We start from the raw sequence: 24,166 nt of genomic DNA on the forward strand, positions 1-24,166 counted from the left end.
GATGGGGCTAGTTCTTACTAACATCTCCCATTGGAGGAGAGAGGGGAGAGAGCAGAGAGAGGAGACCAGCCCTTCCTCCTGGTGCCCCTGGCGCACCTGATGGGCTTAGGGGAATGGGATGCGGAGAGGGGTGGGCACAGGCTGCTAGCTGTCCTGCATAGTCTCAGGGCAGAGTGGTCAGGAGTCCCCCTCCAAGGGCTGGAGTTAGGCTTCCAGGGGGCAGTGATGGTTCTGGACCCTTCCTGGACCCGAGGGCCCAGCACCCCCAGCCCATTCCTCATTGCAGCCCTGATCCTCATCTCTGAGTCACCCTTTGATGAGGTTCTGTTTCCTGTCTGCACCCCGTTATTAACTGGACTATTCTTTCTCTGACAGTACTCTTGTCCCGGCTCGGAGGAAACTGTGGGTTCAGCCATAGGAGGGATTCTGCTGCAGGCTCAGCCCTGACTCAAATTTAAGTTACTTCTTTAGGGCTCACCCCAACCCCCACGAGCAGCCCGGAATCCCTGTGCCCCTCCCTCACCCCTGCGAACCAGGGCAGAGCCTCCCTCCAGGGCTCCCATTGGAGAATGGGGCTAACATGGAAACTTACAAACTTCTGCTACTTCTGTAAACACATGTTTATTGCACAGAAATTAGCAAGTACAGATAAGCAGGAAAATAATTTAAAATGACCATGATTCTACCCAGAGACAGTCAGTATTTTATTCCTTCAGTCCATGTGCTGGAAGCAGCTGTTTGCACTTCTTAAAGCATTGTATCTTTCAGGTCAAAATAGCCATTTCCACATCATTTTCTTTACTGACTGCCCTGTGTGTCCCGTGAGATGCTCATTTCACCATTTCCTCGGTGGTGGTGGCCATGAGGATAGTTTCCGTATCACGAATAATGCTGCCAGAAACATCCCCCAACCGTTTAGCAATATTTCCTCACAACCTGCTCAGCTACAGGCACCCTCTGGGTGTTGGGCAGACAGCCACTGACAAAGCAGAGACCTGTGTAGGCACATCTCTGGCCCTATCCTTGATTAGTTCCTTCAGCTGATGACTGGATGGGGCATTGCTGGGCCAAAGGGCACACCTTTGCCGGGATTCACCCTCCCAAAGGAGTGTGCCTGTCCCAGTGGCTCCTCTGAGAGACACTCTGGGCAAAGCCTGGTGGCCTCTCTGCTCCAGATTGGATCCGCGGCAGGTGCGGGCATAACCCAAGGGACAGAGCCCGGCCCAGAAGAAGCTGGGGGAGGAGCCTGATCCTGGCTTTGTGCCTTCTGCCAGCCCTTGGCCAGGCCTTCACTGGGTGGCTGTTTTCCCAGTCCCAGACTGGGCTGTTGGGTCTGGGTATGGAATATAGTATTTGAAATGGGGCCACCAAACGGTGCAGAGCTCCCGAGGTGTCTCCCCTACCTAGCTCGGAGGCGGCCCTCCCGGGAGGGTCTGAGGAGGGGGGAGGGGCCCGGGCTCCCACCCCAGGCCGCCGAGGGCGGGTCCGGGCCAGGCCCTGCCCCTCTACCCCAGGCCTCCGCCCCTGCCCTTCCAGCGCTGCGGGCGGGCGCACAGGTAGCTCAGGAGCCCAGACCTGTCGGGCCGGTTTTGAGAGCCACGGGGACGCCGGCTGGTGAAGGATGCACGGCCTGCCCTGCGCTCTGTCCGCACCCCCGGCCGCCTGAGCCCCGTCCTGCCTGCCCCGCAGCCCCCCGGCCCACCCCATGACGCGCGCGCCCGGCCTCCTGGCGCCCCTGCTGGGGCTGGGGCTTGGGCTGGGGCTGGGCCTGAGCCCGCCGGGGGCGGGGGCCGCGGACTGCGGGTCCCTCGGCCGCGCAGAGCGCCTGGCGTTCGCGCCGGCGGCCAGGGTCCATTGGCTGGCCCCTCGCGTCCGCCCTCCCGGGGCCCTGAACCCCCTGTACGGCACCGTGCGCCGCTTCCTTTCCGTGGTGCAGCTCAACCCCTTCCCCGCCGGTGAGTGCGCCCCTCCCTCGGGTGGGCCTCGGAGCTAGTGGGTCCCTACTCCACGGGGGGCTCCCCTACCCTGTCAGCTGGCACCCGGAGGGCAGGGACCCCGGCCTTCCCCACCCCCGGCTTTCTTCCCAGAAGCCCCCGGGGCCGAGGGGCATAACCTGGAGACCTTCCTGCGTGACCTTGGGCAAGCCCTTTTTCCTTTCTGAGCCCCAGTTTAATCCCTTCAAGTGGAAGAACTTACATTAGAAGTTCTCAAAGACCTGGCTGAGATTTTCCTTGGGTCCAGTCGTGCTAGGGGTTGGGAGGACCAGGAGGGGCCACAGCCCTGTCCCTGCCAGCCTGTCCCCTGCCTCTTGAGGGAAAGGGCTGCTAGGCCCGGCCCCTTCTCTGCTTTTAACCAGGCTGGCGGCTTCTCCACTGCAGGGCCTAGCTGTAGGGTTCAGGAGGAGGGGTCGGCCAGGCCTCCTCTCAGCCACTTCCTCCTGTGGCAGCACTGAGGCCTGGGGATGATGGCCCAGGGCTTCTTCTAGGGTGTCATGGTGGTGGGAGCAGCCCTTCCAGAGATACCCCCTTCCCCTGGCTTGACTCTTTCCACAGAGCTGGTAAAGACCTTGCTGAATGAGCCATCCTCGGTGAAGGTGGATGAGGTGAGCCCTCGGGGCAGTGCGGGGGAGGGGGGAAGGGAGTCCAGGGTGAGAATGAGGGGCAGAAGTAGAAAGCCTCCTCAGCTCAGCCTACTTTGCTGGGTGTCCCCAGGGTGGGGTCCCAAGCATCCCTTCCCCCCTTCCATTAGCGCTGCACTTGGCAGACCTAATTTCAAACCACAAATCTGCCATTAACTGGCCCTGGGGTTTTGCAGGGAGCAAACATGGACTCCAGTTTCCTTGTTTACAAGCTGGTAAATAACAAGGACACCGTGCACCTTGCATGGGTTCAAGGAGATGTGTGCAAAGTGCCCGCTGTGTGTGCTTTCCCTCCCCTTCTGGTTTCCCTGTGGCGTCAGGCAGGAGCGGCCGCGGTGTGAGGGTCAGGACAGCCCCTCATGCCTGCTGCCTTGCCCAGGTGGTGCGGTACGAGGCGGGCTACGTGGTGTGTGCTGTGATCGCCGGCCTCTACCTGCTGGTGGTGCCCATCGCCGGGCTGTGTTTCTGTTGTTGCCGCTGCCGCCGGCGCTGTGGGGGCCGAGTGAAGACGGAGCACAAGGCCCTGGCCTGTGAGCGGGGCACCCTCATGGCCTTCCTGCTGCTGACCACCCTCGTGCTACTGTGAGGGGCACTCAGGCCAGGTGGGAGGCGTGGGCTGAGGCCCGAGGTGCCCATGGGCATCCAGCAAGCCCCTGCCTCCTCCCCCATCCCTGCAGGACTGGTGTGGTCTGTGCCTTTGTCACCAACCAGCACATGCACGAGCAGGTGGACCCCAGTGTTGAGGCCGTGCCTGAGATTCTGCTCAGCCTCCGGGGCCTGGTCTCCGATGTCCCTCAGGTAAGTACCGAGTAACCCCTCGCTCCGGGACCCTGCGGGAGCACCAGCCCCAGGCAGGACAGAATAGCGCAAGTCCTCCCCCTTTCAGCGCGTACCTGACTGCCCCCTGCTGGAGAGTTGCTATAATACATAAACGCACCCAGGGCATCTTCCCGATGACCACTCAGCTGCGTGTGGCATCCTGGGAGAGAGCTGGGGAAGGGACGAGAGAAGGGCTGTCAGGTGACAGGGGGAGAGCAGCCTCATGACCCTGTGTTCACCTAGGAGCTGCAGGCCGTGGCACAGCAGTTCTCCCTTCCCCAGAAGCGAGTCTTGGAGGACCTGGACGGTGAGGGTTACAGCTGGCTGACAGACTGGCGGGCCCCTGGATCCCCCTGGTCCGGCCTGCCTTGGGGGACCCTCTCATCCCCTTATCCTGGGCTCCACCGGGGCATGCCCTTGAAGAGGCAGGGATGGGGCCCAGCTGGGGAGCACGGTAGTCACTGTGCTGCAGGACCGAGAAGCCAGCACCTACCCTGCAGAGCCCAGTGCAGGGCCTGGGAAGGCTGCGTGGGTGGGTGAAGAAGGTGCCCAGGCTCCTGGGGGCCAGCCCGGCAGACCGCCTTGTGCTCTCCAGGTGTCGGCATGAGCATTGGGAGCACCATCCACACCCGGCTCAGGAGCACCGTGTACGAGGTGCTGGCCTCCGTGAGCAGCCTGGGCCAGGGTGAGCGGGGTCAGCGGCCTGGGTGGGCGGCGCTTGCTCCCCCCCCCCCCCCAGTGACTTCCTCACGGCTCTATCCTAGGATTCCCAACCTGGCTTAGCATGCCCTAGGGCATCTCTGTTAGGACTACAGAGGTTAACAACTCACATCCCTTGGGGTGGGGGAGGGGGGGTGTTCTAGTTCCCACAAGGCCTCTGAGGTTGCCGGGTCCAGAAGGGGTCTCTCAGCCCTGCAGGTCTCTGTGGATCACCTCCAAGCCCTGAACAGCACGTTGGTGGAGCTACGGAAGGGACAGCAGGACCTGGAGCCGGCCGTCCGCGAGCACCGTGAGCGCCTCCTTGCCCTGCTGCAGGAGCCCGGCTGCCAGGGCTGCACTGAGGCCCAGAGCCGGGCTGGTGCCCTGGAGCTGGGAGCTGACTTCCAGAAGGTGAGGGCCTCCTGAAGGGAAGGGGGCAGCTCCTCCCCTCTGCACACAGCCTGCCAGCGGGCGAGAGCTTTCCTGGGCCACATGCTGTGCTGTGAGCTTCCTGTGTCTTAGCTCCTTGAGTTCTCCTTGCCATCTAGGAGGTGGTCCGTGTTCTGCACGTGGGGACAGTGAGGGCTCCTCCCATCCTCCCTCAGGGTTCCCCCGTGGCCTCTCCATGGACTTTGTGGTACCACCGCCCCCATTTCAGGTATCCCCCGTGGACGATGTCCTGCATCGGCTGAGGGGCGTCCCAGAGGCCAACTTCTCCAGCATGGTCCAGGAGGTGAGTGCCTGCCCGGTGTATGCGACTTCCCCACCACCTGGTAGCTTACCAGTGAGGGGGCCTCATTTTCCCCCTTTGGGGGTGGGAACCCAGTTGAACCTAAGACTCAGATCAAAGCAGGGCCTTACCACATGGCTCCCTTGGCTAGAGGCTCATGATGCTGGTCCTCGAGTGCATGCAGTCTGGTGGGGGAGGCAGGCCTGGAACTCAGAAAGAGGAGCTGGGCCCCACGAGGTGGTGGGGGCTGGGGTGGCCAGGGAGCGAGAACACGAGCCAAGCCCTGGAGGTACAGTCCTCGGTGCAGATGGGCTGTGGGGGAGGGTGCAGCATGAGTCAGCTCCTGTGACCCAGGGCCTGGAAAATGCCAGAGTTGGGGAAATGGTGAGTCACCTGTGCTGGGTGGCTGGAGCCGAAGGTCCCAGGAGGAAGGCGATGGGAGCTGAGGCTGGAGGAGTAGGTTGGAGCTGGACTTCAGGGAACGAGGGCTGGCATCACGCACAGGATGGATGGAAGAGGAGAGCATGGCAAGAACAGTCTCGGCAAGAGGGATGGGGAGAGAAAGGAGGGGTCTCCCAGGAGCAGTGTTTTGGGGAGCTGAGCCAGGCTGGGCTGAGGGAGCAGAGAAGAGGCCATCCACCAAGAGAACAAAGAGAGGCTTGTTTCCTGATTTCCTGAGCTGGGAGCGCTGAGCGGCATGCCCTCCCCCGGGTCTGCTGCTGTCCAGAGTCCCTCCAGCTGGGACCGTGGATGCAAAGCAGGAGGCATAGTTGCCTTTTGTTCTGGCAGGAGAACAGCACCTTCAATGCCCTCCCGATCCTGGCGGCCTTGCAGACGGCCAGCGTGGTCAAAGGTGAGGCCCTGTCCGGCTGGGTTGACTGCCGAGCATGCCACTCCCACCAGAGAGGCTCTGGGAGGGGGCTGTGGGGGTGGGGGTGGAGGGTGAAGGCTGTCCTCCATCGGGGTCTGGTCAGAGAGTGGGCCCTCTCTGGGGGTCCCAGACGTTCTCCCGGCCCATCCATCTCCTCCCTGGGCCCCTGGGTGCCTTCCCCCTCCCATAAATCCCTGCTGCTTTGGGGCAGAGCTGAAGAAGGTGGTGGCCCAGAGGCCTGAAGGGCTGACAACACTGGCCGAAGAGTTCCCAGGCTGGGAGGCAGCCTCTCGCTGGAGCCGGGCGCTGGAGGAGGTGGAAGAGAGGAGCCGCCCCTACCTGAAGGAGGTGCAGAGATACGAGAAATACAGGTGCGACGGAGCCCGTGGGCTTGAGGGGGGGATAGGCAGCCCAGCCTCTCAGCCGCGCTGGGCCCAATTTGGAGCCCTCATCAACCCCCGGCTATCTGGAGCGTCTGCCTCCGTTTCAGCCAAGACCCCTTACGCCTTGGGCCTCTGTCTCCGCCTTGGCGATGTGTCCTTGGGACCTGAGCCTGGGGACCCCGTAGGAGGTGGGCCCCCACCTAGCCACTAGGTGCTATGCCAGCCCATCCCGGTGCCTCCCTTCTCAGTGACACCGCACCCTGTCTGTGGCAGGTGGATTTTGGGCTGCGTGTTGTGCTCCGCAGTCCTGCTTGTGGTCGTCTGTAACCTGTTGGGCCTCAACCTGGGCATCTGGGGGCTGTCTGCCAGGGAGGACCCCAGCCACTCGGAAGCCAAGGGCGAGGCTGGAGCCCGCTTCCTCCTGATGTAAGATGGGCTGGGGCAGGGGAAGGGTCTCTCCCACCGGGCTGGCTGGATTCCTCTCATGCCCGTAGACAGCTCCTAGTGTGCCTACAGGAGCAAGTCCTGGGAACTGAGGCTGAGCCAGAAATAGGCTGAGCTCTACGTCTGGCCCTGGCACCGACTCACTGGGTGATTGTGGGCCAATTACTAACCCATCTGGGCCTCCACATCCTCATCTGTGTAAAAGGGTTGGACTAGAGCAGGATTGGCAAATAAGAAGCACTTCCCCCTTCCATACCAGTGGTAATTATAGTAACCGATGGGCACTCTTTTCCACTGAGCCAGACGTAGCCTCAGAATCCTTCTTAATCCAGCATTTAGATAGCACCCAATGGGAGGCAGCCCCAGAGGTTGAATCTGTTTGCCATCTCTGGACTAGATGGTTTCCAAGGCTGCCACGTTCAGTTGTGCAGTCTGGTCACTGCATCATGGTGCCTGACCAAAGGGGCGAGTGGAGGCTGAAATCTAGCCCGTGTTCTGTTCTCCAAGCCTCAAACCCTGGCATGGGGCTGTGCCTATCCCACAGAGAAGCGCTACAGGTCAGCAGCACTGGTCCCATTCAGCCCCTCTGAGCTTCGGCCCCTACTGCACCGAGTGCCTCTGTTGAGGGCTGAGCTCTGGAGCCGGTCTCCTCCACGAGCCCTAGGCTCAGAGGCGGGCCATCCTGTGTCTTCGAGCAAAGCAGCTACTCTCTCCTCTAGGCTGCCAGGGCCAGCCAGGGCATCAGTGATAGGTGGGAGTGGGGGGCTGGGGAGGGGGCCAGCCAGTAGTTGTGACTTCTCCCTCCTGGCCCTAGGAGGCTGAGTCCTCAAAGGGCTCTGCCCTGGGGCTGACTCGCTGACCATGCCAGCTGCCCCCCATGTGGTGGGACAGAGGGAGCCAGCCTCCTCTCTCCCACCTCAGCCCCATCCCTCTGCCTTCCCCAGAGGTGCGGGCTTCAGCTTCCTCTTCGCTGCGCCCCTCATCCTCCTTGTCTTTGCCACCTTCCTGGTGGGCGGCAACGTGCAGACACTGGTGTGCCAGAGCTGGGAGAGCAAGGAGCTCTACAAGGTGATCCTGCCTGCCCTGCTCTGGGTCCCAGAGAGAGGTGGAGGGCACCAGGCTCTAGGGGAGCTGGGGTGGCCTTGCCCTCAGCCTGCTCAGGGCCCTTTTCCCTTTGCCCCATTTCCAGTTTGCAGACACCCCAGGGAACTTGCCCCCGTCCATGAACTTGTCTCAGCTTCTTGGCCTGAAGAAGAACATCAGCATCCTCCTGGCCTATCAGTGAGTGGGAAGCCTTGGCAGGAGATGGGGTGCAGGGAGGAGCTGAGGGAGGGGATGTCAGCCCCCACCTGCTGTCCTTTCCTCCCACCTTCAATGTCAATTCTTCCTCCCCAGGCAGTGCAGGGAAGGGGCCGCGCTCTGGAGTGTCCTGCAGCTCAATGACTCCTACGACCTGGAGGAGCACCTGAATATCAGCCAGGTGAGGGAACCTTCTGGAAGGCTATGGGGATCCCTCCTGCAGAACCCCCCCCCCCCCCGCCTTGCCTCTGTGGTGGGACCATCTTATTGAACCCGAGAAGTCTGCAAGAGTGATGGAGGTACCTTGGGGGCAGAGGCCCCAGGTGCAAGCTCAGGGCCTGGCCTGGGGCAAGAGGCCAGGATGGTTTCTAGGGTGTGTGGGAGGATGGGTGAGTGCCTGGGGGCACAGCTCCAAGCACTGTGCTCCAGGAAGAACTGAACACAGCTGCAGTTGTAGCAGGAAGGGCTGGGACAGTGAGTGACAGGGCTAGCGTGTACGTGTCCTGAGGTCAGGCATTGGTTGGGATGCTGTAGTCAGTAGTAGGGTGGTTGGGGATGGGGTGTGACAGTGAAAACGAAGGTGATGATATTGGGAGTCCCTGGGGGAGGGCTCCCCTGAGGCCCTCCCCTGAGCTCCCATAGGCATAAAGGTGGGCCAGGGAAGCTATTTTATAGTGGGTGGCTAGGGAAGGTCTGCGTGGCTGTCTACTAGCCAGATAGCACTGTTGGAGAGGTAGGTCTTGGTGGGGGTGGTTTGGAGTGGTGAGAAGCAGAGGCCTCCTGGGAAACTGTCTGGGGCTGGAAGTATCCAAGGTGGGGGCCCTGGATATCCAGAAGGAGGGTCCTGAGGGCCTGGTGACTCCTCACCAAGGATAGCAGCTCTGGGGTCCTGGCTCGGCAGCTGGGCATGCCCTCACCCTGTCCCCCGCCCTCCCTCAGTACACTGCCAAGCTGCAGCAGGAGTTGCAGAACCTCAAAGTAGACATGAAGAATCTGGACCTGCTGAGCCCAGCCGCCCACCGGGACCTGGAAGCCCTGCAGAGCAGTGGGATCGAGAAAATCCACTATTCCAGCTTCCTTGTTCAGGTCCGCAGGGAACGTCTCAGGCCAGACCATGGCAGACAGAGGGGCTTCCAGAGGAGCTGGGCCGAGGGGTGGTGCTTTGTGTCATCACAGCCCTCCACTTTCCCTCCATTTTTCTACATGTCCCTGGGGGGGGGGGGTCTCTTCCTGTTGGGGGTGTCCACACACCATGTGCCCCGGTCTGGGCTGGGCAGGAACGAACGTGCTCCCCTCAACAGCACGTGTCGCTGTTCATGGTCCTGAACCCACTGCTGTGGCGAATGCTGGAGGGAGGTGGCCTCTTCATTGGGTTACACCAGAGGGCGCCTCATTGTTTTTTGTTTTTTTGGGGGGTTTTTTCTATCCTAATAGAAAATTCCTGATATATTTCACAGTTTCAGGTCAAACCCACTGTGACCCATTTGCCACAATAGACTTAGCTAGTGTGGGGTACTTCTGAATAGACTGGGAATTTGAGGGCTGGGGGAGCCAGAGTGCATTCCCTCTCGGCCTTTCCTGTCTGTCTCCAGATCCAGAAGCCCGTGGTGAACACCAACATGGAGAAGCTGGCCCAGGAGCTGGAAGAACTGGCCCGGACCCAAGTGAGAAGGGGCCAGAGACCCCACTGGGCAGGCAGGAGTCAGAGGCCCGGGAGGTGGGAGAGGGTGGGGTGCTTGGACTGGGAAGGAGCACGAAGGCAAAGGCCGGGGATTGCAGGGTTCCCACCAGTGAGCACTGAGCCCTGAGTGGGCTTAAGAGTTTTGCAATATCAGTTCTGACTCAAGCTCTACCTGCAGTGGGCTGTGTGGCCATGGGCAGGTCATTGAGCATCTTCAGGCCTCGGTTTCTTGATCTGTAAAGTGGCTTATCCTCCTCCTCAGATCAGATGAAGTAACTGGTCTGACGTCACACAGTGGGGCAAGCGTTGCTAAGTGCACACTGCTCGTGGGGTCGGCCAGGGCAGGTGTGAGGACAGTGCTGTGGATTACATGTCATGGTAATTATCCTCGAGAAGCTTAAACTCTACTGGAAAAAAAAAAGCATTTTGTATTTATAAATATTTAGAGCTTAAAAAGTGCTTCTGGAGACATTGACTCCACACCAAGTGCGTGTGATGGGTGGAGTGAGGAGTCGTCCTGTCTTAGGAGAGGCCACTGCAGTTCAGACGACCTTGGTGTGGCTGGCTTAGAGGCCCCTAGGAAGCTAGCGGTGGACCTAGAACTTGGGCTTTGTGCCCCCAAACCTGGATCAGGCCCAGGAGCTTAAGGAGGCCTTGGTTTTCTGCCTCTGAGCCCAGCACTTTCCACGTCTTCTCAGTATGTCGGACTGAACAGTTGGGTAAAGAAAATGTTGGCAAAGTCTGGCCTGTCCTGGCAGAATGCCATTCTCATCTCTGTCTCCCCTCAGGGCAGTTCAGTGCTGGGGCAGCAGCTGCAGGAGGAGGCCCAAGGGCTCAGAAACCTCTATCAGGAGAGGGTCCTCCCCCAGCAGAGCCTTGTGGTAAGTTTGGAGGCTCAGGAAGCCTGGAACCTGGGGAAGAGGAGAGGCAGGGAGGGGTGAAAGAGGAGGGAGGGGCAGGGAACCTTCTTTCTCTATGCATCCCTTCCCTTAACCAGCCTTGCTGTCTCCTCCACAGGCCGAGCTCAACTTCACTGTCAGGGCCCTGGCATCCTCAGCCCCGAATCTCCAGGTGGCTGCTGGGGATGGAGAGGGTGGGGTGGAGCGGGTGGGCAACAGAGGGGAAAAGGAAGGAAGGGCCCTGCTGGCTTGGGAGCTCATCTACTCTGCCAAGTCCCCCTGGAGGTTGAGGCTGGGGGGTGGGAAGAAATGGGGGTGGATCCGCAGACCCTTAAAGACCACCATCTTTGGCCTCTGTGTCTTAGGGCCTAACACCCCCGACCCAAGGTGAGTATGTGTGTGACACATTGAATTAATGAATGGGTGAGTGAACGCGTGGCTGCTCCCTGACTGAGCAAGGGTCTGAATCAAGCCTCTCTCCTTTCGCCCAGGTGGAGACCTCTGGTGTCTTGGACAAGGTCACTTACCTAAAAGGAGAGCTGCCAACCTGGGCCACCAGCATCTTGAGGAATGTGAGTGGGCCATGGAGCGGGGCAGGGGGGCTGCCTCATGGTCAGAGAAGGACTGAGGTGCTAAGGCACATGGAGCTTCTGCCCAGGCTTCTCCTCCTCCCTGTCCCCTCACCGTGGCTCCCAGGAAACCAGCTCAGCCTGTCCTGCTGGTGCTGGCCATGGGGGGGGGGGGAAGGGGGGGCTGGGACATCTACCAGCCGTGGGCTCCTCTCTCTCCTGCAGGAAAGTGAGTGTTTCCTGACCCGGGAGGTGGGTTACTTCTCCCAGTATGTGGCCTGGGTAAGAGAGGAGGTGAGTGGGGGTCCAGGCCCTCCTGGCCCCAGGCAGGCTCCCACTGGTACCAGCTCTTCACACTGTTGCACCCCTCCTCTGTCCCCTGGAGCCCCTGGGGCTGCCCTGGGCCTTCAGCATTGAACCCAAACTCTGCCCCTGGCATCTGCACCCCTGCTGCCTGGCGGGGCTCTGCTCACTTGGCCTCTGCCGCAGCCCGTCTCTGAGGCCTGTGAGCTGGGCCAGCCGTGGCTGTCCAGGGCCTTGCCCCCGTGCCCTTCCTCATGCCGGACCCTTTGCCCAGCTCTCCAGGCGCACCGCCTCCTGCAGGCCTGTGCAAGCTGTCGGGCACCCACACTGGGCGGGTGCAGTCTTGCCGAACCCCGAGTGTGCGTGTGTGTGCGTGCACAGCACAAGTGGGGCCCCTCCAGGGAGAATGTGAACTTAAAGAACTGTCCTGGGCACACAGTAGGCACCTAATACAGGCTGGCGAATAGGATGGAAAAGGCAGGAGCAGAGCAATGAGCCCATGTCAGTGTGTCCTCATCGCTACGTTCCTGCATCCACGTGCCTGTGTGCAACTGTGCCATGGCTCCCAGCGGTGTCCCTGGACCGGTCTCTGTCCCTGACCCCCTCTTTCTCTGAGTATGGGGTCTACACCCGCGCGTCTGAGTGTCTCTGCACGCACCCGCCTCATGTTGACACCGCAGGTGACTCAGCGCATTGCCACCTGCCAGCCTCTCTCCGCAGCCCTGGACAATGGCCGTGTGGTCCTGTGTGACATGATGGCCGACCCCTGGGTGAGTGCCTCCAGCTCCTCAGGGCTCATGGACGTGGAGGCCCCCAGGAAGGGGCAGCATGAGCGGGGCCTGAGGTGAAGCAGGAGCACTGCCTCCGGGCCTGCCCGTCAGAACTTCCTCTCAGCCCTGAGCACGCCTCCCCAGGCCCCTCACTGAGTCAGTGGGAGGCCTGCGGGTGGGACGAAGTCGCTGCCTAGCCACAGCGAGCTGACCTCACATCCTCTGTTCTAGAACGCCTTCTGGTTCTGCCTGGCATGGTGCACCTTCTTCCTGATCCCCAGCATCATCTTTGCTGTCAAGACCTCCAAATACTTTCATCCCATTTGGAAACGCCTCAGGTGAGGAGGCTGCCAGGACTGAGGGGGGCAGCAGGGGTCCAGGAAGGAGTCCTAGTCGCTGGGTACTGACCCCCTGCCACACCCCCTCCTGAGATCTTCCCAGCAGACAAGGCTCATGCCGAGCTCTGAAGAGTCACATGCTCTGAGCACTCCGGGGCTAGAAAGTTCTTTCCTGTGTCTGCCCCACAGCCTTCCTGTTGCAACACACCCGCCCATGCGCAGCTTTTGGGAACTCTTCCTGTCCCTGGAGAGCTTCTCAGGAGAACATCAGTGCTCTGGGCTTGTCCCTGTGTTGGGGCTGAGGGTCTCTGTCTGGGGGTTCACTCACTTCCTTTTTCTGACGTCACAGCTCCACCAGCTCGGAGGAGACTCAGCTCTTCCACATCCCCCGGGTCACCTCCCTGAAGCTGTAGGACCCCAGTGCGTGAGTTTCCCCACCCCCTTGGTTCCTTGGTGCTGGGAATGGGGAGTAGGAAGGGAAAGGAAGGGTTTGGGATCTGGAGTCTCTAGGGCCCAGGAGGGCAGGAAGGTTCTGGGGCTTGGTGGGTTCTGAGTGTTGGATCTGGCCCACCCAGCCTGAGCCCTGCCTTCCCCACCTTCCCGCTTCCCTGTTCAGTTCTTGATCCATAACAGGGGTATTTGCTGGCTGCAAGGTGATGCCAGGGGCTGCCCGCCCTCCTCCTGCTTGGACTTGAACTGGACCAGAGGACTTCCGTTGCTCTTGCTCAGAGCCCAGACTGTCATCAGGCCTGGATTGTCCTTCAGCTCCAGTTACCTGAGCCCATTTTACCTATTTCTTCCCCACCCCCTTGCTGCTCATGAACCCCTTTTATCATTCTCAAAAGCACATTTAACTTTTGTTGAGCTGCAGGAACCGATAGGTTCTCCCGGGTGTCGGTCTCTTCTCCTCCTTGCTGCAACGTCTCTTCTCCTCCTTGCCTGTTCTCCACCTATTGGAACCCTTCCTCCGCCCCATGGATGAGACAGAGGCCCTGCTCAACCCCATTCTGTCACTATCTGCCCCATCCCTTGCCCACGCCTCCCCCCACTCCTCTCCGAGCTCCTGCCCCTTTTCATCATCTGACCTGCCCACCTGTCCTAGCTTCACTCTGCCCCAGCCCTTACGTCCTCCCCCTAGGGATACGCTTTTCCCTGCTTTGTCCCCTTTCTACCTTAACCCACTACCTTGCTGGCACCCAGGGACCCCTCCTGCCCAACTAAGCTAATCAGGTAAAGCCACCAAGCAGGCCAGGGGCCACTAGGGCTCTGCCTCATGGCCCTCGAGCCCTCCACTGCCCAGGCACCTGGACCTCCACAGGCTCTGGCCTGGATTTCTGGCCACCCTGTGGAGTGAGGGAGGCCTGTCTGAGGGCTGAGTCCCTTGCCTGCACTCGGGGTTGGAAATAGTGCTTTGTCCTGCAGCTCCTCTCTGAGCACTGGCTCCTAGGAAGGGACATGGGACATGGGATATGGGCCAGGGTGGGGGGGTGTCACCCCTGGTTCCCCAGAAGGTAACCTCTTTGACAACCCCCACCCAGCTTTCCCAGGAGAGATCTGGTGGCCACAACTGGATTTTGTACTGTGGCCCCTACTGCACCTATCCTATGCATGAGGCCTAGTCCATCCTGTGCCCTCTGCATGGTGGATGCTGAGTTCCAGAAACAGGGAAAAGGAGGAGGAAAGAGAAGAGATGGACAAAACCTCAGATCCAGAGTATTCTCACTTCCTAAGCCTTGGCCTTGGATCTCTGACACCAGCTCAGGCTAGGGCCCTATAGGTAGTTGGTTTTTTGGAGGGGAGAATCCAAGGCTTCCTCTGAGCGTAGACATCCAGGATTACCCCAGCAATCCGCAGATGGGGAGTGGGACCCACTGTGGGAGCAGGAAGACCTGGCTGCACTTCCTGGCTTTAATGCTTGGTAGCTAGGACACCTCGAACATGTTCCGTGTGTTCCCTAGACCTCAGTGTCTCCATTTCTAAATTGGAGAGAATAGTCATGACCACCTCCTAAGGCTAGAAAAATGTGACATTGCACGGAAAGCCCTTGGCAAGAGCCTGGCACAAAACAAATGCTCAGATGCTGCTTTGTTTTTTGTTTTTTGTGGTTTTTTTTTGCCATAACTGCTCTTGGCCAGGGGCCGGGCTGGGTCTTGGCAGGTACAAGGGAGGAGGGAGACGGGTCCCTGTTCAAAGGTGCAAAGCCCTTTAAGATTACAGTCCGCTGAGTTTCAGGGGGTGTTTATGTTGAATTGCATTTTACAAGCCAGCAACAGATTTGCTACTAGAAATTAGGGTGGTGTGCACACAACATGCTGTCGCTGTTGCGAGCACACTCCGACCCAGCATCCTTGAATGTAGCACAGCTGCCTTTTTTTTTTTTTTTTTTTTTTTTTTTTGGCTTTTCCCAAAGCTTTCTGGGCTTGTTTCTCATCTGTTGCCCTATGCAGGGGAACTGTGGCGCCCTGCATGTTAAGAATGAAATTGATGGGATAAAAATAGAGAAAACAGTTAAATAATTTCCAGTTCTCCACCTTATTCTTTCTCTCTGTGAGCACTGCACATGGTTATTTTAAAATTTAATAACTTCCTAATATGGAACCTCTTTGAGTCTATTTCTAGTGTCTGTTGTTTATCTTGGTTTTTGTTGGTTTTGCCTCGTCTCCTCAAGTACTTGGCGACTTTTGATTGAATGCCACCCATTGCATCTGAAAACCTGTAGAAATAACCTGAGGCCTAGGATGAAGTTATCTACCATCTCGAGGATTATGTCTCCATCTGGCGGACGGCTTGGGACCCAGCAAACCAAGATTGTTTTACTCTAGTTTCGGGACTGAGATGATTTGCAGTCCCTCGGAGTGCTGGTCTATTTCCAGTTCATTTGTATTCTGGGGGTGAATCCCTCTGGGGTCCCAACCCAAAGCATGGAAGATTGGCCAGGCACCCCCTCCTTTTGGTGGGCCTTGTTTTTCCCTCTAATGGCTCTCTGCTCAGCACTTTCGTGATGTCTTCTGGGATCAGCAGACCTCCCAGGGAGAAAGCAGCCCCAAACGTCAGGCACATGTCTCTGGGTTTCCTTCTTTTCCCAGATCTTGGCCCTGTGATTCTTTACTCCCTTGTTTACTCTCTGATACCTTCAATCAAACTTAAAAGTATATATTTTGAGTAGCTTTTAAGTTGTCCTTTGGGAATTTAGGCCAAATTACCTAGTTTACCGTGATCAGAAGTAGTAGTTCTATAAAAATAACTGATCCAGCCCCCCCCCGCCCCCGCCCCGTGACTTGGGAAAGGCTGCCACTCATTGAATCTGGGATCCAGAGACCTTCACCCAGCCAATTGAACACTGGCTGTTCAAAGGAGCTTGGTTTGGAGATTATCACTGTAGGCCCTGGTAACTGGGGATGGGGGTGGCACTCAGCAGGTGACAGACAAAAATAGCCACAGAGAAAAATATATTACACATTTTCCCAGTTTTAAAATGCTGGAATCCTAAAATGCGAATCCTACTTTATGTGCGAAACAAAGCCCCTTTGTGGTCACATTCTCATCTGTTTTCACCACATTCCTCTGAAGGTGGTGGGGATTTTCATGCTTGTTTCACTGTTGAGCAAACGAAACCCTGGGAAGCCACGGGGCAGATTCAAGGTCTCACAAGTTGAAGCCCAGCCAGGCTTTGGATTCGGGTCCCCCGGTCCTGGTGGCCCTGGAGGTGTCCTTCTGGGCACACTTGCCAGTTCCCATTCCCCAGGGCTGTGTGGGAGGGAGGCCCTGTCTCCGAGGAGATTTGATCCAAGTGTCCTTGCTGTCCCTGTGGCAGCAGGGATGACAGATCGAAGGCCCTGGGACACACCAGATGCTACAGCCTGGCCATCCCAGAGCAAAGGCCCCGTGGGCCATGAGTGCCAGATTCTGCCAAGGAAATGCCACATGGGCTGGGCCGCCTGAGGTCCCCGGTGGGTGGCCAGGGCAGTTCCAGCTGGCTCCAGTGTGCAGAGGAAGGGCCGAGTGGGAAGAGGCCCCCTGAGGGGTCAAACACAGTCAATGTTGAGTTCTGAGAATGAACCAGGAAGTGTGCTAAGCACTTCATGTGAATTAGCTCAGATGCAAGCACTGTTGTTCACCTATTCATGGTTGAGAAAACCAAGGCCCAGAGACTGGATATGAGCTGAGTAGAAGGGGTGAAACGTACCCAGAGGCATCAACCGATAATGGTGGCATTTCCAGGGGTATCTGAATTCTCTGGGGTCAGCCTGTGTTCCGGTTCGGGGGGGTCGTGGACAGTGTCCCGCTTTTCTACCCTCCTAGAGTCAGGACCTCTACTTTTCTCTCCTAGTGCCCTGTCTCCCTAGGCCTAAACATCAGGGATTGAACTGGGAGGTGTGGCCAGCATACCATGTACTGCTCATTGAAGGCTCTTCCCCATGGCGCCCCATCCCTCCTCGCCCTTCCTGGAGGCGCCACTCCTGGAGCCGTGAGCATTACCCCATCTTACAAATGCTGCCCGAACCCCGCAGCACCCTGGGGGAGGAAGGTGGGGCGTGTGCTGAGAGCTGACCCCACTGCAGCCCCGACCTCTGCCCACGAGGGATGCAGAATTGAGGTGGCCTGAACCCTCGTCACACTGAGGATACCCAACAGTCAGGTGTTGAGGTTAGAGGAGGGAGACTTTGAGGTGAGCAGAGTCCAGGGGGAGGGCTGGGCCGCCCACCCTTGCAGCCAGAAGGAAGTCGGCTTCCGAGAGAGTTCACGGTGTCCCCTGCAGTTTGAGAAATTGGCTGGACTGATGTCTGACCTCCACCTGCACTCTCTAGAGAGCCAGAGACAGGCTGGCTGCTTGTGGCAGAGCCAAGGAAGGGGCCACCGGTCCAGGCGAGGGATCGACCGGCGAGGGATCGATCGTGTCAGGGGGCCAGGTGGGCTCTGAGGCCGGCTTCCAGGAGGCTGCCTGAAGAGTGCACAGACCACGCGACAGAAGCTGGAGACGACAGGGAGTCCAGGCTCCGTGGCGCCCTGAGGCCCACGTGAAGTAGCCCAGTGTGGGGGTGGGGGCAGGCCCTGAGGACCCACGGGGTGCCTGCGGGAGGGAGAAGCGTAGCTTTAACCCTCCCGCGCCAGAGCGCCCTGCAGGACCAAGCCGTCCCGTGGGCCGCAGACCCCACCCGAGCAGAGTCACCGTGTGGCGGTGCAGGGATGGAGAACCGTCGCATCCCCCCACCAAGCAGGTGCCCGGGCCTGCCAGGTGTCTGTCCTGGCGCCCCACGGCAGGCAGAAGAAGCGATTTCAAGGATCAGTAGGAGACACAAAGTGACAGGGACTTTCCAGTTCCACAGCCGTGCTGGCGCAGCGTCACAGTGACGTCCCCGAGTGCTGTGGCCAGTGGAGGAGGGCTGTTTGGGGGCCGCCTACGTTTCCTAAGCTCCTGTGAGGAGGGGGCTCCACATGTCCATCTCCACCCAGAGGGGCCTCCCTCACAGACAGGCTTGCGGTGGGGGAGGGCCCAAACCCTCTCTCTCTCTCTCCCCCTGCACCACCCCTGCTTGGCCAGGGGCAGGCAGGGCTAGAGCCCCCCCAAACGACCCAGGGAAAAGATACAGACTGGGGGCTCCATGGAGCCAGGTTTGGAGTACCTGAGAAGGAGGAATTTGAACTTGGGCCTGGAGTGGAGAGGGTAGTGCACAACAATTGAGGAAGGTCCAGAAGACCCGGGACTTGTGGGTGGAGGTGATGTGGGCCCCTCACCAAGGGGGGAAGAGAGGATAGCCCCCAGCCGGCTGAAAGCGCTCGCCACTGCCTCCTCTCAAATGTTGTAACACAAAGAAAAAGCCTTCCTCCAGGCTTGAAAGGATCCCTTCCTTTCCCCCTTCCAAACTCCCCCATCCTCGGGCTCCCCCTCCTGCCCGCCAGTGTGAGCCAAACCACAGCTGAAACCCGTCAGGCTGCGGTGTGTGAGGCCACAAGGTGAGGCTCTCTTGCAGCCTTTCCTAACCTTTTTTGGGTCTGATATGCCGCTGAAGAATCTTTAGAAACTCCCAGGCTCCCTCTTGGGGCAGGTTTGCTGATGCCCACAAGCCCACACCACTGTCAGGGCCTCTCAGCCCCACTGGGGCCCGTGTGAAGAGCCTTGCTCCTGGACTCCTCCCCTTCCATTCCCTCCTGCCCTTTCTCATTCCTGTGTCCTCCAGGGGCCCAGCGAGGGGACCCAGCGAGGGGACCCAGCTGGGAGTGCCTGGGGCTCTGGAAAAGCCCTGAGGGTGTGGGGGCCAGAGGGGGGAAGGAGGGGGCCTGTAGTGGGGCAAGGATCATGGCAGGGCCCACGAACCCCAAGTGAATGTTGTATGAGGGGCATCTCATTGATGGCAGCTACAGTGGCAGGTCCCCAAGGCCCATAGGCATGGGGCCTGGCAGGGTGGGGCAGCTGTCCCGTTTTGTCACAGCTCAAAGCTCCTTCCCTTGAAAGAAAGCATCCCGAGTAGCAGCGGAAGTTCAGCGGGCACCCCAGGTAGCAGGTGGATGATTCTGCAGAGGGCAGTGCTGGTCTGGGGAGTCATTTCTTTGGGGTTCAGCCTCCTCACCCCATGCCCCGAGTCAGGCCCGGCCTGTCCTAGATGGTGTGGTGGGGGTTTCCTGGCTGATGTATGGAATGTAGGCGGTAGGGTGGGATTTTATCCACATGGTCACTTTGGGATGAAAGGACCAGGCTGCGTTACCGGCTTTGTCACTTTCTGGCCTATGACCCTGGGCAAATCCTTTAATTTTGGGGGGTCTCACTTTCATCATTTGCAAAGTGAGATCATGACACTTTCCTCCCAAGGCCACTGTGAAGACAGAATGCTCAGTGAGTCCCTGCTTGTGGGAGCTTGTTCAGAGCAAAGGTGGCCCGTGTGCAAGGACTCGGCCCCAGAGAGCTTGGCCTTTGACCAGCGGCTTCTCACCCTCTTTCCGGGGCTCCCAGCATGAGGTCCAGCCTGTCTAGCAGGACAGGACACCTGGGCTGTCTTCTGGCCTGGAAACGGTCCTCTTTGCTTCAGTGGGTCAACAACTCCTGACTATTTTCTTCCCCTGAGGATCTGAAAGTTGGAGCTAATTGGCTGGCTCAAAAAAAAAAAAAAAAGAAGAAGAAGAAGAAGGGAGTGCAAATTCTCTCGTGCATGCTGCAAAGGAGGGGGGTGTCTCAGGCTCCGTTTCCATGGAAACCACTTGCACAGGCTGGCTCCTCCGGGTGCAGAAAAGGGAAACTTGGCGGAGGTTTTGGGCACCTGGCTCCTGGGTGGTTTCCCGGGGCTGAGCAAATGGCTAGGAGTCTGCCCTCCCAAGGGGCAGGAAGGATCCCCCTCCCAAACTCAGGGGCCCTCACCCCTTTCCTCCAGCACCACCATCCCCCAGGAGATCTGACAAGGTCCCTCAGCCTCCCTAATGTGGTCCCAACCTCAGATCCAGGTGGGGACAGATGACAGGCCCTGGAGGGACAGGCTGCCTTGGGATATAAGGAGCGTGGAGGGCTGCTCATTGCAAGACCCCATGTGGGACAAAAGGGTGGCAGTTGAGGGTGGGGGGACAGATGAAGGAGGAAGGACCTCTGTGTGTGATCCAAGTCATGCGGCCATGGCGGCTTCACCCTTTCCCGTGGGGAGCTCCCATCAGTGAGGCCATTTCCCACCCAGAGACCCAGAATCATGTCCCCAGAAAGGATGCCCAGCACCAAGGGTGGCCACAGATGTCTGCAGGGCAGCTGGAGGGACACCAGGAAGACCCCAGGCCTAGGTGGAGCCAGATCCTTCTTCACAGCCCATCTAGACTAAGCCAGCCAGAGGTGGTCTGTGGGGACAGCAGGGAAGGGGCTGGCCTGTTCTGGAACTGCCTCAGGGAGGCTCCCCAGGCTCCCCCCCACCCCTCCAAATACCCCTTTGGTGCTGGAGCTCTCCTCCCCCCAATGGAAGCTCTGCACCCACCACTCCACCCTCCTGTGACCGAGGTAGAGGAGCTAAGAGTGTGTGTGTTAGGGAAAGAGACAGACAGCGGGGGAGGCAGAGGGAGCCGTCCGCTCTGCAACAGGAGCAGGGGCAGAGCCAAGAGCCAGGCAGATGGGCTGCACCGGGCTCGGAGGGAAGGATTAGGAGCCATTTACACCCAGAGTGGGACAGAGAGCCTGGGAAGGGGGCCTGAGAATCCGTCAGAGAGGGGTGGGGAGAGAGAGGAGGAGAGGAGAGGGAGGGAGAGAGAGGGAGAGAGGGAAAGAGAGGGAGGGAGGGAGAGGGCTTGAGAGAGGAAGAGGCAGAGCAGAAGGGGTGGAGCGGGTAGAAGCGGGCGGGGCAGGAGGGGTGGGCAGGGGGCGGGCGAGGAGCCGCCCGTGGCAATTACGTGCAGGTCCAAGCAAACATGAGGCAGCTGCCCGCCGGCCCGGCAGTCCTGTTCTCAGCTGCGAAGAGGGGAGGCCGGCAACAGTTTCCTTCAGCGCCCAGGATGCATCGGGCGAAGGTAGGTGCCAGCGGGGCTGGGGGCTCACCCCGGGGTGGGGAGCCAGGGCTTCCGAGGGTGGCCCTGGACCACAGAGCCTTGTTGTGCTTCCTCTTTTGACCTCAAGCTCCCGTGTTCCCTGTAGGGTCACTTTGGAAAAAGTAAGTGTTGGGGTTTCCTGTCTGGGAGGCTGGCTGTCTGGGGTCCCCTCTGGACCAGAGAGGCTTTAGGAGTTTGTGGGGTAGCAGCTGGAGCTTGGGGTCAGGCATGTGGCCCGTGCTGCTCTTGTCAGGTCCCTGGGGCAAGTGCCAGGGTGGCTGACCCTGACCCTGAGCCTGAGCCTGGGCCCACAGCCCTTAGAGGTGGGGGAAGGCTGAGTGCTGGGAGGGGGTGTCTTAGGCTTGAAGGCTGGGCAATGAGTGCGTCTTTTCGTCATTCAGGGGATTAGTGAACGCTGCTTCCTAAAGGTCTCTGAGCCCTCGAATAAGGACGCATGCTCCTGGTTCCCACTCTGCGGGGTGGCTGGGAGGTTGGAGAGAGAGGAGGCAAAGGAAGATGCCTGGGACAGAGTTCAGGAAATAGTAGTGGGGTGTTGGGAAGGCTGAAGAATAAGTAAATGAAGAAAAATGAGGGAGAGGAAAATAAGCCAGTTTGCAGACTACGGTTCACACTCAGAAAACCTGTCCTGATGCCTAGCGAGCTTCTCACATGTTTGGGATGGTCTTGCTTGGGAAGGAAGAAGCCGCACCAGGCTTGGGTCTGGCTGCTTATAACAGAACGCCCCGCCTAACAGTGGTTTGAACGAGGCTGGTTGCATTTCTCTCTCATGCAGAAGTCCGGAGGGAGGCCATAGAGGGCTGGCACGGGGGCCCCATGGTCAGCAGGGACTCAGGCTCCATCTGTCTCACTGGCTCCCATTCTTGAGGTTACCTTAAAGTCCAACATGGCTGCTGGAGCTCCAGCCAGCACGTGTGGGCAGCAGGAAGTAGAAAGAAGGACGGGCAAAAAAACCCAAAAAACCCTCAAATAAAATCGGGGTTTTGTGAGTAAGGAAGAATAGCTATTGGGCTGGCATCTTGCACCCCCAAGGTGGATTCCTGCCTCTTTCTCACCCTCAAGGATAAGCAGCCCAGAGTCAGTTTGTGGGTGGTTCTAGGCCACACTACCCCAGAGCCTGGGCCACCCCTGCCCTGTCTGGTCCATCTCCCAGGGGTGCCAGGAGGATCTGCAGAGGTGACAACATGAAACCCCTTGAGTCTGGTGACAGGGCACGTTGAAAGGTGCTTTCTCTCTCCTGTCACTGCCAGTCTCCCCAGCAACGTCCAGGGCAGAAGCAGGTGTGCCTGGTTAGAGGCAGGCGCGCCATGCACTCACTGCGCATGCCCGCCACGACCAACACAGGTCCTGTGTGCCCACAGACGTCCTTGTGGGTATGCATTTCACCCGCATGCCCCGTGACTGTGCCCACAGCTGACTGCACGCGCACAGAGGCAAGGATTTCTAAACCCGGGCTGCACATGGGCGCACACAGCCCGCTCTATCCACCAGCCAGGAGACCCTGACTGCCAGGAGGTCACGCCCTACCCCTGCCTGGTGAGCGGAGTGTGGCTCGAGTCCTGCAGGGGTATCTGGCCCTTTCCTTGGCCACTGTGACCCCACACGTGCCCTCTGTGGCCCCTACAGCCGGCTTCTGGGCCTCAGTGGGTCTCACTGTGCGTTAAGCCTGCCGGTAGCCTTCTTGGGGCTGGCCTGGCCAGAGACTACAGCACATCCCACACCTTCTAGTGCTGGGCCAGGCTGGGACAGTGGTCATAAGGGAAGCTGCCACTGGGTCCCTCACCAAGGTCAGCAGGAGGATTGGGGAAAAAAAAAATCTTCCTCTTGTGGTGGTCGGACTGCAGTTCAGAGCCCAGGCTGGGAGCTGGCCCAACTCATTCACTCCCAGCTGCCCGTCAGTCATGGTCAACGGCTGCCCCCAGGGACACCCCTGGGTGGTCAGTCCCTCGGCCTCTCTGTCCACTACCCAGTACTTTGTGGATCCTTATGACAGCCCAGGAAGGCAGGCACTGCCACCTCCCCTTCTACAGACACTGAGGCTCGGAGAGGGGAGAAGCATGTGTGGCTTGAACTCCTAGGGGAAAGGAACAGAACCGTGGGCTCTCCTGTGGCGGGCGGGAGCTACCGTCCTAGGTTGTTGGGGAGTGATGTCTTCATGGCCCGGTGCATGCACTGGGAACCTCTACCTGCCCAGCTTCCAACCTTCTTGCAGGCGCTTCTGGGAGGTGGCCCTGACTTTGCTCACCCATTTTCAAAGAGAGTGATCAAAGCCCTGAATTGAGATGGGGAGTGAAGTGGCTGACTGTCACTCAGGTGGAGTCTGGGAAAAGGGCAGGGTTAAGGGGCAGCATCCCTGAGGTGGCAACTTCTCCCTGCACAGGCTCTCCAACAGGCCGTGCACGGGCATTATCTCCTTGGACCCCTGGGCAGCCCCCGAGGTAGCTCTTGGTATTGTACCCACTCTGCAGATGAGGAAACGGAGGTCTGCCCTAGATTGCAGGCTACAAAGTGTTATAGCTAGAATCTGAACCCTGCTCCGCTTATTCCAAAGCGCAGTTCTCTAGGGCTTGGCAGGAGGGCCGGGGAGGTCCTGGGAGAAGGCTACGAATGAAGAGTGGCTTGCTTGTCACCAGGCAGCTGGGAAAGTGCCCCATCCCAGCTGGGGGCTGGCTTCATGGGTTTGTGGTTGTTCCTTCTGAAACCTTTAGTGAGAGCACGCAACCCCATCCCAGGCCATGTCCCTGGTTTAGCCATGTGACCTTGAGCCGGCCACAGTTTCCTTTCCAGGTTGTAGATTCCGAGCTGCAAAGGAAAAGACCCCCATCTTTTGAATTCAGGAACCCTTTTATCAAAATCCTCCACGAGAGTGCGAGGTGCTCTGCCGGTTCAGGCTGGCTTGGGGCCCATCGGCTCTCTCTGCCCCCCTCCAAAGCGTCATGGTGATACCCAGGAGCAGCTGCAAAACCCTGAATGTGGCCTCTGTGAGGGAGAAGGGCACCCCTGGTTTCCAAGGCAAAGAGAGAAGAGGAGAGAGAACTTGGCAAGTCTTCCTTCGCTGGTCCCCCAGACCAGTGGCGGGAGGTGGGGGGAGGGTAGGAAGGAAACAGGACAGGAAGGAGGGCACAGAGGGGAGTAAGTCACTGTGCGCTGTGCCCCACCCCAGCTCCCTAGTCCCTGACGTTTCCTTTGAACAGGTGCCTCTGTCAGCTGCGATC

General features: G+C 59.1%; 1 protein-coding gene across 4 annotated transcripts; it reads left to right on the forward strand.

The window, feature by feature from the left end:
* The first annotated feature begins 1,576 nt into the window (after positions 1–1,576).
* On the forward strand, positions 1,577–14,804 carry PROM2 (prominin 2). 4 transcript variants are annotated; one of them, XM_057309146.1, is made up of 24 exons: positions 1,577–1,955; positions 2,553–2,602; positions 3,018–3,220; positions 3,316–3,436; positions 3,701–3,764; positions 4,053–4,142; positions 4,368–4,567; positions 4,815–4,889; positions 5,676–5,739; positions 5,969–6,128; positions 6,414–6,566; positions 7,529–7,652; positions 7,774–7,865; positions 7,980–8,064; positions 8,823–8,969; positions 9,476–9,547; positions 10,353–10,445; positions 10,582–10,635; positions 10,955–11,035; positions 11,258–11,326; positions 12,016–12,105; positions 12,337–12,443; positions 12,793–12,867; positions 13,060–14,804. In XM_057309146.1, exons 1-23 carry the CDS (start codon positions 1,706–1,708, stop codon positions 12,854–12,856), a joined length of 2,508 nt encoding a protein of 835 aa, XP_057165129.1. In that variant the 5' UTR covers positions 1,577–1,705; the 3' UTR covers positions 12,857–12,867; positions 13,060–14,804. The 4 variants fall into 4 exon arrangements, with proteins under 4 accessions (XP_057165129.1, XP_057165130.1, XP_026335777.4 ...); XM_057309147.1 differs by having other exon boundaries at positions 12,793–12,863; XM_026479992.4 differs by having other exon boundaries at positions 12,793–12,863; positions 13,077–14,804.
* Positions 14,805–24,166: the final 9,362 nt, after the last annotated feature.

This window comes from Ursus arctos, unplaced genomic scaffold (assembly GCF_023065955.2).
Source record: "Ursus arctos isolate Adak ecotype North America unplaced genomic scaffold, UrsArc2.0 scaffold_8, whole genome shotgun sequence".
Classification (NCBI taxonomy): domain Eukaryota; kingdom Metazoa; phylum Chordata; class Mammalia; order Carnivora; family Ursidae; genus Ursus; species Ursus arctos.

Bases quoted from the DNA above. Each gene is read 5' to 3' on its own strand.
- PROM2 (XM_057309146.1), top strand. From the start codon at position 1,706: ATGACGCGCGCGCCCGGCCTCCTGGCGCCCCTGCTGGGGCTGGGGCTT. The intron at 5,740-5,968 runs GTGAGGCCCTGT...GCTTTGGGGCAG, and splicing joins GACGGCCAGCGTGGTCAAAG to AGCTGAAGAAGGTGGTGGCC. The intron at 7,653-7,773 runs GTGATCCTGCCT...CCCCATTTCCAG, and splicing joins AGAGCAAGGAGCTCTACAAG to TTTGCAGACACCCCAGGGAA.